The sequence below is a fragment of the Rhipicephalus microplus genome, chromosome X, assembly GCF_043290135.1.
Source record: "Rhipicephalus microplus isolate Deutch F79 chromosome X, USDA_Rmic, whole genome shotgun sequence".
NCBI classification, from domain to species: Eukaryota; Metazoa; Arthropoda; class Arachnida; order Ixodida; family Ixodidae; genus Rhipicephalus; species Rhipicephalus microplus.
In genome coordinates, this window is record NC_134710.1 from 76,198,469 (window position 1) to 76,217,307 (window position 18,839).

Here is an 18,839-nt window from a genome sequence, read left to right on the forward strand (position 1 = left end):
GCTAGTTTCACACGAGAAAAATTTTTGAAATAGTTAGAATTTAATCGTGGCCAAACTACAGTCGATTGGCTGGAAATTGTTGACCACATTCGACAACATATTGCTGATAGAGTTGCATGACATCTCACAAAAAAAGCAAGGCAAGCGTTACTAGAGGCTCCAAAGTGAGAAATTTACTTCGGCAATGATTACCAAGCTGTAGCTACTGAATAATATAGTTTAACAGTGTTTATGACAAAGTGTTATCGCTTTTCAGATGTTTTCTAACTTTAAACTCGATTATCTCAAAACCATGTTTTTTATTGCTTAGGTACCATTATTTCCTATGTATTCCCAGATAACTGGTTGATTATTTTTTCTTGTATTCTGCATAAATGCATACAAATACTGACGCAGAATTAAAATTATGCACTTTACAGTTTTTGTGTTACAAATTTTCATATATGCCTATTAACTCAAAATTTAGGTCCTCACGGTTGAAAATTTGCAAAACTTTAATTATTACTCAGTGTTTGATAAACCTGCTTCAGTTGAAAGAGCAGAAAATTTGAAAGAAGATGGTGTATGCATTATGCCAATATCTTTTAGTCACCGAGAAAACAGTACCTCAAAATAACCAAAAATGCATGGGACTTATAGAGCCTACCCAGTGCTCTGAACTCAAATAATAAATGCCTTGAAGCATGAGTTTTTTGATGTAACACTGCTTGCAAGGTTGGCATTATTGCATCACAAGACACATTAAATTCCTTGCAAAGACACATATCATTCACTGGCATTAAGATCACTGGTCGATTCAAATAGGAGTTGGGGGGGGGGGGGCTGCCCTGTGCCTTTTCATGTTTTAACACACACATGCATTAACACGTAGTATAGGGTCCTTACCACCAATAGTCACGAAGCACTCAGTCACCCGCTCTCCTGCTTCATTTGTAGCTTTGCAGACATATCGACCTTGTGTAGTTTCATTGACCTCCAAGATGTGCAGGACATTTTTGTCATTCAAGATGGTCACTTTGAATAGGGTGTTCTCTGAAATAGCACAAGTAAACAAGATATGGACCACTCAATATGTAATCTCCATGTCTCTGTTTAAATGCGTAACTGTTGACCACGCACTCATAATATGAAACCCGAGTTTCTTGAGTGCAGAAAATCATATCTTAATAATATAAGACCAGGACACACAAGGTTTGAGTAATGACGTACGACGTAGCATCAGAAGTGAGCGAGTAGTGATTTTTGAGAATGAATCAAATATGGATGAATAGTCCCAGAAAAAAATTGACTTGAACAGAGCACTTTTGAAGCATTTTTGAATATAGAGCACCCATCTTTGCAATCATTCTAAAATAATGTCTACATCCAAATACGACTTATAAATTTAGCGTCAGGAGCATAAGGAACAACTAAAATTTTTCATATGCACCCATCTCTTCAGACAGTGTGGGTGATTGTTGTATAGTAGGTACAAGCTAGCTCTTTGCGATGTGAACTGTAACACAGTTTTTGACAGGGCTAGTTGGTGAAAAACTATAATAGATTACAGTTCACTTTGACACACGAACGAAGAATAAACACATGGACACAACGCTTGTCTTTGTAGGTTTCTTCTTTGTCCATGTGTCGGAGTGTGCTGTAATCTATTATGGATCTTTGAGTGGTGTATCCTGCTACCCTACGCAAGCTATCGTGTCATAAGCCTATACTATGTTCATGGGGATGAAATTTACTGCCCTTTTGCACCAACTTTTTTTTGTTTGAATGTAGTCGACATTTTCAAATAGGCTACATTCAAAGGGGCCCTGCAACACTTTTCCAAGTAACCATCGAGTGTCTTCACTAAAAGAGTTTATTGCCCCATGAATTGATTGCCACAAATTTTTTTTATTTATCAAGTACGAACAGGGTTACGGGAATTTGTTGCATGTTGTAGTTGCTTTCCCTCTCCTCTCACCTCGACGAACGTGCTGGAAGCTAAGCTGGGAGGAATGGCATGGGGAAAAGAAGTTATGTGATGTGCATGTCACGACCTTCGGCACTTATTTCTTTTTTTTATTGGTAACTATCCTTTAGTGAGATCGCGAGCGCATACGAGCGTGTGGTGGCCTCCTGTGGTGGGTGCAGCAACTATGCAGATCACAATGCTCCAATAAGTCAAAGGCCGTGAATTTGCGTATTAGACAATGCATCATGATTCACACCCCTTCAGGTGCGTATCATGATACACTGTCTGAAAAGGCATCAAATTCACACTGCATAATTCCAAGGCACTCAATATTAGATTCCAGGAAAGAAAATGAAAGATGTGCTGTTTTTGTTTGCCTAATTAAGATTAATAAGTATTAAATATCTAATTACTATGCAATCAGTCAGCTCCAGTCCTTAAATAATAAAAATCAATTATTATGTGCAAAAGCCATGCTCAGTTTGTTCTCTGATTTTATTCGTATCGAGGAAAAAAAAAACAAAAAAACTCCTAATGCTTGTCCTGAAACGCGGCATATTGAGCAATCATCAAACATGGTAGTGTCTCCAACAAAGTGATACTCTGTAGCAATATGCTGCACAATGAAGTTAAGTGAACACTAGTTGTCCAGTCAGGAAGTCTGCAAAATATGCACATTGTGTTTCAGGCCATTTGAAAAAAACACATGGTGTGTGACGTGCCTCCGAGGTTGATGTGTACCATTGTACTCACCGCTGCTGAAGGAGATCTGGCACAGTTATATGAGTATATGGCATCACTTGTACAGGGAAGAGGGGGTCACTTTTAGCGTAATTGGAGAATCAATTGTCAATTTCAGTCTACATGCTTCGATATTTGAACATATTTTAACACAGCGCACGACTACGCGGACACAAGAGAAAAGACAAACCGCAGCTCTTCTTCTGTTCAAGTATTATCACCAACTTTCAGTCCTTATGCTCCGATATAATTTTTGACTAGCATGTTCTCAGGAGCCTCGGCTACCAATCGGCAGTGTTTTCTGACCATGCTAAAAAAGTGTTGCAAAGCCCCTTTAGCATCAAGACTGATGAAACAGCAGAGCTGATGGCTTTTGCTTAGCTTTAGGGTATTTTTTTACTGAGTGCTGTTAAGCTGCCACAGAATGACGACAATTTTATGCCACAAAATCATCTGTCGGCTCCAGCCACTATATCTCACCATCAGAAGTTTTCCAGCAAGCCAGAGCCAGATTCTTTTTGGTGCTGGGTGGCAAATCATTTTTTCAACCAGTGAACCTTGTTCCAGCATAGTTGTGATGCCATCGGCCTAGATGGAAACTCGGAGTTTTTGGCTCTTCGCTGCTGCTTATCCTTATCTTCCTTCGATTGCAACTTGGAATCGGCACGTCGTTGATGGGTTCGACAGCTTCCCGCTATTTTTCTTTCTTTCCAGAGCCACTTGCTTCTTCTTAGTCTTCCTACTCATGGCTGAACGTTGGCAGAATCCTGTGCGCCGTCAGTAGAGTGTACTAGAAGTGTTGAGTGGCGTGACCACTCAACACCTCAGGTGTTCTGTGGCCTCGCCGCCTGATCCTGATCCCTTCCGCGATTCGCTCGCAGGATTTCAAGCTGGACGGTTGTGCCCTCGCGATCTCCGGCATCAGCGTAGCTCCCGCCGACTGGTTCGCCCTCCGCGGTCTCCTGACGCCGTGCAGCTCTCGCATTGTGGCACCCCGCCCTTGGACTGCTTCGACCGGATCCCCACTTTCCTATCTTCTTCTTTTTCCTCTCGTTGGCTGGCTTCTTCTCCGTCTATTTTCCTTCTATTCTTTTTATCCCTCCTTCTTTTTCCCTATATCTTTTATTCCCCATATCCCATTCCTCTGCTGACCTGTTGAGGTGTCCTCGTAAGGAGAGACAGTTACGGGTCGGCACCTTTCTTTTCTTTTCTTCTGATATAACCACTTATATATATCCCTTCCGCGTTGCCAGCAGCGGCGGCGCTACAGTCGAATTATACTGGAAGAGCCGTGCGCCGCATGCAGGAACTGCTATGCACTTCGGCTCCTCCATCGCGACTTCTTGATGCAGATTTCTTCGCACCTGCCCATCATTCATGTCTAGCACACGATACCATAGTCCTTGAAGTATGACACGCCATTCTGCTGAATTTGAGCTCCATAAAAGTCCTTGTGAGAGATCGAAAATAATTCAGAAAGGGTGTGTCTTATACTGATTTCTTCTCTCTTAACTCCTTCTTCGTTGGTTAGGTGTCTACAATATTCAGAATAACTGAGCTGATTTCTTGGAACTTAGCTGTGCTCAGAAAGCTGTGAGATTAAAAAACAAATACTGCGTCACACGCACGCAGAACCAGAAAGCCACAAGGAAAGAGGGGAGAGGAAGGGAATCTGAACCCCCTACACCATAATATGCTTTGGTAATTTAACTTTTCAGGGCATACTAAAATAGTTGCAGGCATTCACAGCGACCACCAATTACCAAAGTTAGGCGTTCTGCTGCACACCACACCCCCTAAAAAAAAAAAGAAAAGAAATCGTGGGTTGCCCTCCGCCAATAGTTTACAGTTGGCGAAGCGGAACATAGCGTGTAAATGCGCACTGTAGATTTCACCTTTTCGAGTATGAGGTCTCAAAACTAATTCAAGTCTAACGTAGCCGGACGAGAAATGCACTGCCTAAAAATAGTAGCTGTGCTCAGGGGCATTCAAAAAAAAAAATATATATATATATATATATATATATATATATATATATATATATATATATATATATATATTCGAAGGTCGTAGGTTCGATTCCTGCTCACAGCTGGTAATTTTTTCATCCACTTTTCTTTCTTCTTTCTTCTTATTTACATTCCATTGGTTCTAATAACTTCCCCTGTGCATTCCTTGGCATTACTGTCTGTTATATCTCATTAATATTGTGTTAAAACATGGAAATACGAGCCCTTAGGTATACACTTCTCTCCCTTATATATATATATATATATATATATATATATATATATATATATATATATATATATATATATATATATATATATATATATATATATATAGGGTCCATTGGGTCTCGAACGACCTGTGATCTGTGTTAATGTTTTTTTTCTTCTTATGATTAACCACAGACATTTTTTTCTTTGCACCTGCATATGCCCTGAGCATTATAAGCATCGTTTCTACATTACTTTTTTTCCCTTATGGGCCCTGCTGTCCCCTTGTGTATGAGCATCGAGTTGATGCTCTAATGGGAGGGTGAATAATGCCACCTATAGTTGTGAGCCGGCAAGCCCTAGCCCCAGCTGAAAAGGGAAAAGAGAACGAAGAAGTGTGTGTCAGCGCTTCGTTTTGAAGACACCACACGCTCGTGTATATATAACCTGCTCACGGCAGGTTATTTTTTCACCCACCTCCCCCTTTTCTTTCTTCTTATTTACATTACATTGGTTCTATCATTATTATTGTGTCGAAAAAAAACACGGAAAAACGAGCCCTTGGGTATACACCTCTTTCCCTTATTCATTAACGAGGTTCTCGTACTGGCAGACTTGGTGCCGTTAGGTTGTATACGAGGGACTATTGATCAGCTGCCCGCTCGTAATAAGTTCACGTGCTACGTGATGCCACACAGGCTCATAAAAGGGTGTTCTACACTCGCCGAGGTGGCTACAGATGGCGCTGACTGATACTCCCACGTTTAATTCACATATAAACCCAATAAAGTGGCTGGAGGAATAGCCGCCGTGATAGCTCAGTGGCTAGAGCATCGAACGCGTTATTCGAAGGTGGTAGGTTCGTTTCCTGCTTACGGCAAGTTATTTTTTCACCCACCTTTCTTTCTTCTTATTTACATTACATTGGTTCTAATAACTTCCCCTATACAATCCTTGGCATTATTGTCTATTAGATCTCATTATTATTAAGTCAAAAACACGGAAAAACGAGCCCTTAGGTATACAGCTCTTTCCCTTATATATATATATATATATATATATATATATATATATATATATATATATATATATATATATATATATACATATATATATATATATATATATGATTGATTGATATGTGGGGTTTAACGTCCCAAAACCACTATATGATTATGAGAGACGCCGTAGTGGAGGGCTCCGGAAATTTAGACCACCTGGGGTTCTTTAACGTGCACCCAAATCTGAGCACACGGGCCTACAACATTTCCGCCTCCATCGGAAATGCAGCCGCCGCAGCCGGGATTCGAACCCGCGCCCTGCGGGTCAGCAGCCGAGTACCTTAGCCACTATACCACCGCGGCGGGGCATATATATATATATATATATATATATATATATATATATATATATATATATATATATATATATATATATATATATATATATATATGCGTCTCTGTGTGTGTTTACTGTGTACACATATAAAGAAGGTGAATTTCTTAAAACAATATGCACCACTGCCTGCCTACACGTTTGACGCTTATTGATAGAACTACGCTTGTAATACAAAACATCGTCATAAACTTGCTCGCTTGCAATGGCGTTACGCTAATAGAATATTTGGAAAGCAGCACAATTTAAGCTGTCGATACAAAATGAGAAGCAGTCACAATGAATTCACGCAGATTAACAGGCGGGTTATATATACAATTGGCACTTTTTAATATGTTTGAGGCTTGTTTTTAATAAGTTTATTATGTAATAAGCCTTTCGAAAAGCAATAGTTATCTTGCACAAAACTGGCATCATAAGAAAGAGTCGTCACCAATTAATGTTGTGACAACGTTACTTACATCCGGATTTCTCGTGAAACAATCGAGCGCATGTAGGCTCATATGAGGAACACTGTGTTCTGGATATCGTAGAGACTGCTGACAAAACGAGCGCAAGATTTAATCATAGTTTTGATACTTCTTCTCTCTTTGTAGTTCGCCAGTAGTCACCTATGATGTAACGCAGCTCAACTCGCTGATTGAGTAAGGAGCTAGGCGGATACGTGCAAATTTCGTTTGCCTTTTTTTTCTGGGTCGGCAGGCTCTTGAAACAGTGAATGTATCGACTCAATTTCGGCGTGCCGGCATAGTTACTCGTGCACCATGGCGCGTAGCAGGTGCGTCCACTGGTGAAGGCTCAGAAACGCATTAAACGCGCTGAAAACGAGCAATTACACGCTTTCGCTGGCTCAGGCGCGCGTGCTCCCAATGCAGACGCTCCTGCGATCTTCAGTACCATGCGACTACAGCGCCGCCGCTACTGTCACCCGCCGGAGAATCAGCCGAGATGCGGCGCGGCCGCCTCGTTCACTCCACTGCCCCCTTCTAGTACACTGTACCGACAGTGCACGCTTTGTATATAGAGGCTAGAAGCTACTTTGTACGTCGTTATTTGTACCCGGAAATTGCAACGCCGCTGCGCCGCCGCTGTTTCTCTCTCCTTGACTCCATGCACCTGTCGCTTGGCGCGCGCTCTTGCTCCCCGCTTTCCTGGTCACGCTTCTCGCCCTCCTTCAAGGCTGCGCCCACACCACCGGCGGTTCTGCACTACCTCCATTCCGTCTGTTGCCATGTCTCCTTTCTTACCCACCATAACGCAGCTGCGGACGGTTCAACGTAGCAGCTCCGCTGTTTTTATTCATGCTGGCATCTTGTGGTGAAAACTTCTTCCACGGTTACTTTGACCTAGAATATGGTTATGGTGAAAAGCGCTTTGCCGGCACGAACTAGTTTCTTTTTTGCTAGCCGCCGTCAAGCAAAGAGTGCCGGCATTTAGAGTGGGAAGAATTTGTGCCCGTAGTTTGACTTACCCACGGCGTAGCCTCCGCTGAAAACGCGTGCCATGACAGCAACAATCATCCCGTTGCGGTATGACCGGCAGAATTGCTTTCGTGAGCGGCCGGCCGTCAAGCGAAGAGCGCCAGCATCAAGGGCGGAGGCAATTATTTGCCTCTTATCCATGACACAGCCTTCAATGAAAACATGCTGTGGCTACTGCCACGACACAGGTCGTCCCTCTGTGGTGTGACCGGCAGAAATGCGTTCGCGAACCTCCGGCCGTCAAGAGCGACAGTATTTAGCGCAGAAACAGCAGGTTGAATTGGACAAATGTATTTGCACGATATTAGCGCGCCGCAGATGAATCGGAATCAACTACTCGCAAAATAACTCACGGCAGCTCGTGTCACAAAAGCAAGCTGCTGGCACCAATACACCTGCCTACTTATGGTGGCGTCAAAGTGCATTTCAGACGTACCAGCACAAATTAAACTTAATAGTTCTCAGTAAAGTTTATCCCTCTTTTACCGTCAGCGTTTTAGAGCGCAGCTCCGTTCAGCTGTGTGATAACACCTGAACAGCATTAGGTGGTATCGTACGTAACCAGTGGTGAATTTCTTTCCCCTTTATTTCGCAATGTTTGTCCCCGACCTCACGGAATTTGACATGTACGGACAAATTGTCTCCGCGCTGAAATGCCGGCGCTCATTGATTGGCGGCTGGCCGCTCGCGAATGCAAACTGCCGAATACAAACCACAACCGAACGACTTGTGCCGTTGCAGTAGACACAGCATGTTTTCAGAGGAGGCTGTGCCATGAAGAAGTAAGGCTAACGGCAAATAGTTGTCTCCGCGATAAATGCCGCGGCGCTCTTCGCTTGACGGTCACCGCACCAACGTTGCACCGGACGACTGTTGCCGTCACGGCGTGCGTTTTCAGTGGATGGTATACGCCATGGGTAAGCTAAACTACCGGCATATAGTTATTCCCTCACTACGTGCCGGCAATCTTTGCTTGACGACCGCTAGCGAAAAGAAACTCGGCAAATGCCCTTGCCGGCAAAGCTCTTTTTAGCGCAGAGACTACAATCGGACGACTGTTGCTGTCACGACCGGCGTTTTCAGCGGAGGCTATACGCCGTGGGTAAGTCAAATTATGGTATATAAGTGATCCCGGACTAAATGCCGGCACTCTTAGCTTGACGGTCGCTAGCGAAAAGAAACTCGGCAAATGTCCGTGCCGGCAAAGCGCTTTTAGCCACAAGATGCCGGTATTCATCACGTGACTACAGTCAACTGCCGGCCGAGTTCCACTGGCGTTATATAGCACTATTCTACAATCGAAAGCCTTTCCAGAGCACTTCCTTTATGGAATGTTGGACGGGAGCCCCGGCAACGAATTTTTGGGAAGGGTCCGCAAATTTGATACATTATATTTATAACAGCATATTAAAAATGTCCCTATCTTGACTGATTAGGGAGAGAGAAGCGCCATTCGCTTTCTAAGAACGGGAAGTTTACTCTAGCCAGCTAGCATGCAGTTCCTTCTATGATCCAGGTTTGCTGGCTTTAGCATCACTTCTGGATACGCGTCGATCACAACCTCAAACAAAGGTGCTATAGTGTTGGGCGTCCGGATATTTCTTCTCACTCATTTCGCGTTGCTCCCGGTCGGGCGCGTGAAAAGGCCTCGACGCATCCATCTTCATCCGAAATAACTTTTCCTTGACGTGCACTCTGGCACAGCCTCCTAGATTTACCTTGCCTGCCGGATTATCGGCGGTCACTTGGAAAGCAGCCGTCGTCAGAACTATATATGGTGGTGGCGCCACTTAAGTAGGGGCGTCTTCAAATAATTTTTTACGTTTTTGTCGCTTACATAAAATAACGTAAAAACTTTTTAAAAGGCGTAAACGTAATTATAATTAACCCTTCGTAAGTGATGCCGTTATAAATGAGAAGCGTTTTGCGCTCATTCAGCAGGCAAACCTTTCAATAGAAGGCTTAGCCTTTGAAATTAGCAAACACCAAAATTGCCAATCTCAAAGGCCAAGTACAGAGACCGTTACCCCTGAGTAAGTAGTGTCGCCATAGATGACGGGCGTTTCGCGCTCATCCGGCAGGCAAGAGAAATCTAGGAGGCTATGGCTCTGGTAACAACATTGGCGCATTACAGGTCGCAGCAGCGCGAACACTTCGCCCCACAGAGTTTCTCACAATCATATTTAGAGAGAATCTCACAATCATACCTAGTGAGCTGCTGGATGCAAAGGAGTGAAGAAATACGTGAGCTTCGAACTTGACTCAGATTTGTATACCTCAACGACGCGTCTGGCTTCACATTAAAATTACTGATTTCTTCCTAAAAGAGCACGTAATAAGCTATTTATTTTTGTCATTGCACAAAAACATGTTGTATTCAACACTAGAACCTTATACGTTAATGTACAATTTTACGAAGCGTAAGAAGTAACCAATGGCCGCTAAACTTGGCAGGCAGACAAGCTAGCGTTCTCTCCACCACTTTTATGTCGTCTGTTTCTTTCTTTCGCCGTTTGGTTGTGGCGTCAAGGTAAGTGGACTCTTATTTTAGAATATAATACGTGTGCATGAGATCCGCATATAAACGTTGTGCTTTAGTAAAGCTTTATTTGCGCAGTCGTATTCGCTTTTGAGCTGAAGCCTCGCTGAACACCAGCTAACGCAAGCCTCACAGACCATAGAATATTAGGAAACTCTGGCTGTGTTCCAATTCATGGACAACACATAGACAGTCTACGCAGACTGCTTAAAAGACAGCACCGAGCCCATGCTGTCCGAGAATCGGAACACGTTTAAACGGCTTTTACGCGACGAAGAGCCACCTCGCATTGAGAAGAGAAATCCAAAATGAACAAACATAACAGTGGTATTTTCTGGCTTAATTTGTGTTAAAATCAGAAAACATTAAACGTTACATTGAGCTTCTGGAGAAACGTCTGCTTGTGTGCAGACGACCATTCCGGCGATATTTGGTCTATTTGAGCCACGGAGGAAGGAAGCCACACCTTTTTTCCTCCGTGATCTGAGCGATTCGCGGAGTCGCCATCTTGTTTAGACAGCAAAGTAGCCTGCATCGTATTTCTCTACGATGCGGTCTTCTCAGAGCTGTCTACTTTGCCGGCCACGTCAGAATTGGAATGGGACTTAAGATGGCCGTCGTCCATTTAGCTGTCTATTTGGCCGCCTACGGTGAGTGTTGGAAAACACCCTGTATGTCGCAGACCACGGAGGAAAGATAGGAGAGGGCATGTCAAGCCGTCGCGGTATGTGAAAAGTGTGGAGGAAATGACATCATGTCGACCATATTCACTGGGCACAATGGTGGCGTTGCTATGGTGATGTGTTGCACAGTGTAGTTGGTCTAGCAGTACCTTCTAGTACACTGTACTAGCAGTGAGCGGCCGCGGCTGGCGGCTGCATGTGTGCCTCCGCAGGTCGCGTGCTGAGCCGTGGCAGACAATATCCGTGCTCTGTGCCGCGTTATTGGTTACGCAGTGTTCTCCTGGCAGTTACTGTACTCTTAGCAACGTTTACAAAACCGTTCGTCCACCACGGGGCCCGAACAGTGCGTAGAACGAGTGTATATGCATGTGTCGTGTGGCGGATGACGCGGATTAAGCATTTGAAGTGTTCAGCAAAATTGCATTGGGCACCATGATAAAGCGGAACGACGACGAACGCCTTGCAGGTCAGTGACGGTTGGGCAGTGCTCCTGCTTGTGGCAAAAGGCGAAACTGTTGTGCCCAGCAAGACACAATGAGGACCACGTGCACATACGTAGTTTCGTGTTCGGTATGTGTACAGTAACAACTTGCATGTTGGTAATAAAGCACCTTTTCTGTTCAGCTTGTGATACTCGCCACCAGCATTGTAATCTCAACGTTAGAGCAGCCGCGTTCAAGTGTCACATGCACCGTGCTCAAAGTGACCACGGTCGCAGAATGCTGACGCCGGTGAGTTTCACGCGGAACACGGACACAGTGGCTGCAGTGGGCGCTGCGCCGGCCTCGTGTCGGAATGCAACCGTAGAAGAAGGCACACGAGCGATCGTGTTGCCTGTATATAGTTGCTGAATTAATGACGTGAAAACACTCGCCGTTGTGAGTGCATCTAGCGCGCGTTCTCTTGTACTTCGTTGTCGGCGAGCCGTTACTCGCTGTTAATACTCTGACGATATGATTTCGCCGAAGGTGTCGCGCTGGCCCAGGGTGTTGAGCCTCGTGCTATTAGTTTCGGAACATCACGACATGCGTGCTGCGGAGCCCACGTGCTTTCCGAGCCGGAGAGAGAATCGCGCCTTCTGCTTTACATTCGGATGTAAACAAGAAAGGAGAATTTGCCCAGTCAATATGGCCGACTTCCGGCTTCACCACGGCTTCACGAGTGACGTCAGAGCCTCTCCTAAGTTTTTTCCTTCCTCCATGCTCGCAGACACATATACCGTCATTCCCAGCACTCCAACATCTCCCCTTAAGAAATTCGCATAGATGGTGGCGCCACACTTCCCTCTAGGTATTTGTGAGAAACTCTATGCTTCGCCCACACCACAGTTGTTTCCTTCCTCCAGACCAACGCCTCCTTCATTTTAATGCCAGTGCTAACGCGCGCTTACCAATGTGAGCCGTCGCTCTGCCTTAGTTCAGAGAATGGTCGTGATGCGACGCTGCATGAGGGGTTGCGCTGCTTGTTCCACACGTGCTTCTCCAGCGCTTTCCCCCGGAGATGCGATAGACGTGTTTCTTAATCAATATCGCACGTCTGTCAAATTAGTTCCTTCATGCTCCTTTTTTGTGGCTCGAAGCAACGCCGCCACCGCATTAGGGCGCATCCCATCTAGAAGCGTTGCAGTGACGCTTCCCCATTGGTTGCCTCATAGCGCCACAAACGGCGACGCGCTATCTCAAAACACCTTATCTTTTACAGAGCCAGCGTGACCGCCAACATAGTGATCACGAGGATTGCAAGACGCTGCCCCACGCATCTGAACACAACTAAACGAAAATTCGTATGATTTCCATCGTGACGTACTACGTGACGGGGCTCCCTCCCCCATGACAGCAAAGCACACACGAAGGCTAGGCGATGGGTGAGAGCAGGAAACGGTGGTGAACAACTGGATCAGGCACATCTGGCTGGCATTGATAAATAGAAGAGGCGTTGTCCAGACCCACACGCCAGCCCATTACAGACGGACAGAAGTCATTCGGTGATAGTGGTGGCACTGCACTCTACCTATCCACCACGACTCACGTTGCCAACACTAGGTTCTGTTTTGTTTTTGTATCCTCGTCGCGGATGACTCGCGCGCGCCGCTCGCTTCCAGACTTGCCGATGGATGCTCCGCGGGGGATAGAGCAGTGAAAACACGACCTCCTATGGCCGTGGGTGAGAGAACGGTTAACTATAAATGAGAGGAAGGTGACCGCTCTATCCGTGGATCTTCCTCGCTTCTCTCACTCCTTCCCTTTGTGATGTGGTGGCACAGATTCGTCTAGTGCAGTTGTGCCAGAAAGCTACTGCGGTATGAACACTCCAGGTGCATTTTTGCCGTCCACGTTACCATATCTCTGTGAAGTTCCGTCTAAATCGACAACATCGTCCCGCGTGTTATATGTTCTCACATCGAAAATGCAGCCGGGATTCGATCCTACGACCTGCGGGTTGGGAAGCGCTGTAACCACTAGGCCATCGCGCCGGGGCAAGTATGGTCCAGGGCAAGCAAGCAGATGTCATGAAAAACTTTCTACTTTTGCGGAGCGGTGCCGGCCGCCTATAGAGAGGATAAAAAAGCGACGTTCGCGCGGCTTGGTTTACTGGCGTCTATCGGAGCGAAAGTGAAATAAAGCCTGACTCTATTTATATGATGATAATGACAGCAAATTATGTGGATAATCAGTTAATTAGTGAAGGAGCTGGTCGACGACGGGGTGGATTAGGGTGAGCGACCAGACGTAGGTTGCGGATGAGTCCCGTGGAGACGTGCTTGATTGAGCATCCGATCCCCCATAACAAGATGGGGGACGGTCCATGCAGTTAGTTATTCTCCGAACGGGCGTCTGTTCATACTGGCACACGAGGAAGGCAGTATCAGGCGATATGGCCAGGGCCATCGCATATGCAAAACAGATGGGATAGTTGTCGCGCGTTCGCCAGGCATTTGTAGTGATGGGAGCAGCCCATGTAGCTGTCGTCTGAGTCGAGGCGGTGGCAGCGATAGGAGCAGTTCATGCGGCTGAATCAATCGGTGCCTCTTTACTGCCTCAGCGCAAGAAAGAGGCGCTGCCACAGCGTGCTGCTGAAAGGGCTGACAAGACCTCGGAAATCTGCCCTTGAATAACTTGTCGGAGCACGGGAGCCAAGGAGTTCGGTGCCGCAGTGGCTTGCTGTGAGAGCTCCCGGCGCAGAGCAAAATGGAGGAGAGAAAGTTTACGAGCCATATCCTCACGCACGAAGCCTTTCATTTTTGCGACAAGGTATGACTGGCATGACGTCAAGCGCAGTGACTGGTTGAATCATATCGGAGATGAACGTCGCGCGAGAGCTCGTTGCCTGTTCAGTTCATCATAGCTCTGGCACAGGGCTACTTACCACTTAGTGCTGGGAGACTACGCGAAGAGCGTCTGGAAAACATAATTGTTGACGCTCTTCATAATATGCTGCTTAGCCCTCTCGCTCATGGAGGCATCGACGCACCTGTAGAGGTCGATGATGTCCTTTATATAGGCGGTACTATGTTTCACCTGGCTCCTGTGGCCGAGTACGCAGGCGTTGTTCGGCGCAAAACTCCCGTACGGCAGGGCGTCTGAAAAAGGCGGTTATTGAATGCTTGAAAGCAGACCAGTTCTCGAACTTAGATTCGCATACCACAGCTTCGCCATGTCGGTGAGGTAAAAGTTCACAGTGCTCAAGTTAGTTGCGTCATCCTATCTGTTGGGTGCACTGACTTTTTCGTAGGATGGCAGTCAGTCCTCGACGTACTGGTCTTCCGTGCCGGTAAATAACGGGGAGTCTCACTGGGGAACCGGGCCGGGGCAAGCAGCGGCCGCAAAACGCGCGTCTGTTGGGGAGCGTGAACTTGCATCACTGAACTAAGCAACGTGTGGACAACTTCATTTTGTTTCATGTTTCTTCGCTAATTTTAGTATATTAAATCCTTATTTTCTTTTTCGCCAGGTCAGATTTTGCGTGATCCAGTCGGCCTCGGCAAACAGAAGTAAGAGCGAAGCAAGGTCACGCAATCTGCTCAGTTATGGTGCGGGGTAACGAGGAATAACGCCTAATCAAGGAACAGGCGCCTATGAACTGTGCTCCTGTAGATAACGGCGATGAATCATGACGCTCTCAACAAAATGCTGTGCGATGATGTTTATTCGAACAGAAGAGTCGCAACGAGGTCGCGACGGAAAATGGGCGAACGGCAAGTCTGGCAAAGGTGGCACAGGTTCTCGCGCAATCAGAGCACGGGGTTTTTCGTTCTCTTTTGAAGGCGCATACGCGTTAGTGCGTATGCTCCACTACAATACCCCCGGGGTGAAGAGTAGCCATCCTGGTGACTCAGGGAGTAGGCACAATGAGGGGGTCGTAGTAGGGCTTGAGACGGTCGACGTGTACGGTCTCACGTCCTCGACGGCGCAAGTCTGGCGATTGTGTTAGGGGCTCGATGATGTAATTCTGCTGCTGAGATCCCTAAGCAGACCTGGAGCTCCGCTCTCGCAAGTTGGCCGAAAGACCACTGTAGAACATGACTGACGCAGTCGCCAACCAGCCCATCCCAGCACAGCCAGCACCATCGGCTGCCCCGTCGACCTGCCCCGGCGCTACCCGTCAGCGGGACCCACCAATCTTCAGCGGCAGTGGTGAGCAAGACGTTGAAGACTGGCTCTCCTTGTACGAACGCGTAAGTGCCAGCAACAAATGGGACAACGACTCTAAGCTTGCCTATGTTATCTTTTACTTGGCTGACGTCGCCAAGCTATGGTTCACCAACCGCGAAACCGCCATCGCCAACTGGTTCACCTTTAAGACCTTCGTGACCGAAGCGTTTGGCCGACCAGAGGTCCGCAAGCTCCGCGCTGACCAGCGTCTGCGCCACCGAGCCCAGCAGTTTGGCGAGACCTTTACTAGCTATATTGAGGATGTGCTCGACCTCTGCAGGCGTGTTGACTTGTCCATGCCTGAAGAAGAGAAAATTCGACATAATCTCAAGGGCATCGAGGATGGCGCATTCCAGATGTTGCTGGCGAAAAGCCCGACCACGGTGGCAGTCCTCGTAAGCCTGTGCCAGAGCTTCGATGAATTGCATCGTCAGTGTTCCATCGCCCGACAGTGTCCCATCACCAGATTTGATCTCGGCCGTCGCACTCGCAAATGGCAACGTTCACCAAGGAACTCTGTCGAACCAGATTAAAGACTTCATCAGGGAGGAAGTCGCCCGACAGCTCTCCCTGCTGCCGCATAGCGACGCGCTCACGACAAGCCTCCCTTCGAAAATGCAGCAGGCCATACGCACTGAAATTTGCAATGCCCTCCCTACAGTTCCGGCCTCTTACCCATGCACTTCGGTGCCACCTGATCTCTGAACTGCTGGCTACGCACCAACTGCGCCGACTTCACCTCTCAGCTACGCAGCTGTGGTCGCGCGGCCCCCACCGCATCCAGTCACCTTATCGGCTCCACCTCCTCCGGCCTCGCCTCAATTTACAGGCCCCCACCTCGCTTTTTCCGTCCGCCTAATAAGTGGCGCACCTGAGAAAATCGTCCTATCTGCTTCGCGTGTGCATCGCTGGCCACATTGCACGCTTCTGCCGCCGCCGTCCCACACCTGCGCACGCATACTTCGGAGCTCCTACCTACGCACCGCAGCATACCACCACGTCTGCATATGAACAGAGGCACTCCGACTCGGATCGCCACCCATCGACTGCTCGTTTCCCATCACTTCGTCGCCGATCGCCATCGCCTATGCGTCGTCGACCACCTCCTGAGGAAAGAAACTAATCAGTGCAGTTCCGGAGGCAAGAACTGCAACTTGTACGCAATTCCCAAGGCCTCCATTTGCGCCGCAAAATGTTGTTGATGTCGATGTTGAGAGAGTCGCCACATTAGCGTTAATTGATACCGGGGCCGCCGTTTCTGTGATGAACGCAAAAGTTTGTAGGAAACTGAAGAAAGTGACCACATCTCTCAGTGGCATGGTGCTGTCCATGGCTAGCGCGCAACGCATTCATCCCTCGGCCGTGTGTACGGCGCGCGTCGTCATCCGAGACGTTTTGTACGTCGTACAGTTTTTGTTCTACCATCTTGTTCTCATGACCTTATCCTGGGTTGGGATTTCTTATCACGTCATGAAGCTATCATAGATTGTTCCCGTGCCGAAGTGTCCCTTGTGCCAACATGTGAATTTCCACCACCCGACCGCTCTCCTCTGCTCTGCAAACTCATCACTGACGACGACATCACCTTGCCTCCGGAAGCTTCGGTCCCTATTAGCCTTTCATGTGTGGCGTAACCTGACGGAACGGTAGTGTTTACGCCATCTCCGGTTTTTACTGAACGCAAGGGCATCGTTCTCCCATTTGCTGTTCTTACAATTGCGTCTGGTTTAACCGTAATGCTGGTTACCAACCACTGCAACTACCCCATTGGCTTACTTCATGGTGAAACGTTAGGATATGTGCAACCTGTCGACCATATCGATGATATTATTCTTCCCGACGAAACGCCATGTCACATTGCTGCAATCACTCATGCGTCTGAGCCATCAAGTTCGTCAGCCTTAGACAATGCTATTGACGCAGACCTTCCCCCCTCGCATCGCCGCCAACTTGTTGCTCTCCTTAACAAGTTTCGTTCTTCTTTCGGCTTTCAAGAACCTGCTTTGGGCCGCACCACGACTATTACTCATACTATTGACACAGGCTCACACTAGCCTCTGCGACAGCGTCCTTACCGCGTTTCCACCGAAGAGCGCCGCGTCATTACGGAGCAAGTAGATGACATGCTTAAACGTGGAGCCATACAGCCTTCTCAAAGCGCTTGGTCATCACCTGTGGTTCTGGTAAAGAAAAAAGATGGCACCGTACGATTTTGCGTGGACTATCACCGCTTAAACAAGATTACGAAAAAAGATGTCTACCCAGCACCTCCACCAAATGCGATGATGTTTATTCGAAAAGAGGAGTCGCAACGAGGTCGCGACGGAAAATGGGCGTACGGCAAGTCTGGCAAAGGCGGCACAGGTTCTCGCGCAATCAGAGCACGGGGTTTTTCGTTCTCTTTTGAAGGTGCATACGCGTTAGTGCGTATGCTCCACTACAGTTGGAACACATTAAACGTGACCTAGTCGTAATTGTCGGTGTTTAAAATTTTAGAACGACACTTTGATGATGAGGCCACAAGAGGGGCGCCGCTGTATAGGCGTACAGAAATTTATATCCCCCGGACTCTTGAACGTGCACCTAAGTACATGGGCACAAGCATTTTCGCTTCCATAAAAAAATGCGGCCACCACGACCGTGATTTGACGCCATGACGTCTGCAGTCGAGCGCCACAACAGATCATGACGGTGGATTGACCGAATCCGCCACGACACTGAACGTGGCCTTATCGAAAAAAAAATATTGCGCGATGCCGCGGGTTTACAAAGGCCCTCCCACAATGCACTGCGACGCGTACTGACCGTCCGCATAAAGTGCAATCGTTTTGCAGCCGTCTCGTGTGCCGCAAGTGTGGAAAACTAAACTACGCACCGAACAAGTTCCGAAATTGTTCGCGTTTGTAGTGATCCGATAGTGCAGGCCAGTGTGCGAGTGGAAAGAATATAAATAAAGTGATTATGTATTAAAACTTGCCTGTGTCATCCGGAAGTATGGGCTTTTCCTCGTGGAACCACCGCACTTCTGGCGGCGGACGTCCTCTCGCCACGCATTCCAAAGTGATTGGCATGCCAAGTGGGGCTCGCACTTCGCTTAGCAAAGGCTGCTCAAATCTCGGTTTCATCGGCACAAACTCTGCAAAGCAAGGTTGTGAAATATTTTCAGCAGTTTGTCGCGCGA

At 47.2% G+C, this 18,839-nt stretch overlaps 1 protein-coding gene across 1 annotated transcript in view; it reads right to left on the minus strand.

Moving 5' to 3' along the window:
• Positions 1-18,839, minus strand: part of LOC119176676 (uncharacterized) — a 322,419-nt gene that overhangs the window by 125,905 nt on the left and 177,675 nt on the right. Inside the window, exons 134-135 of the mRNA XM_075876363.1 lie at positions 18,636-18,794; positions 886-1,032 (exon numbers count right to left, since the gene is read on the minus strand). Of these exons, the coding sequence (XP_075732478.1) occupies positions 886-1,032; positions 18,636-18,794 (306 nt within the window). The remainder of the gene's footprint in view (positions 1-885; positions 1,033-18,635; positions 18,795-18,839) is intronic.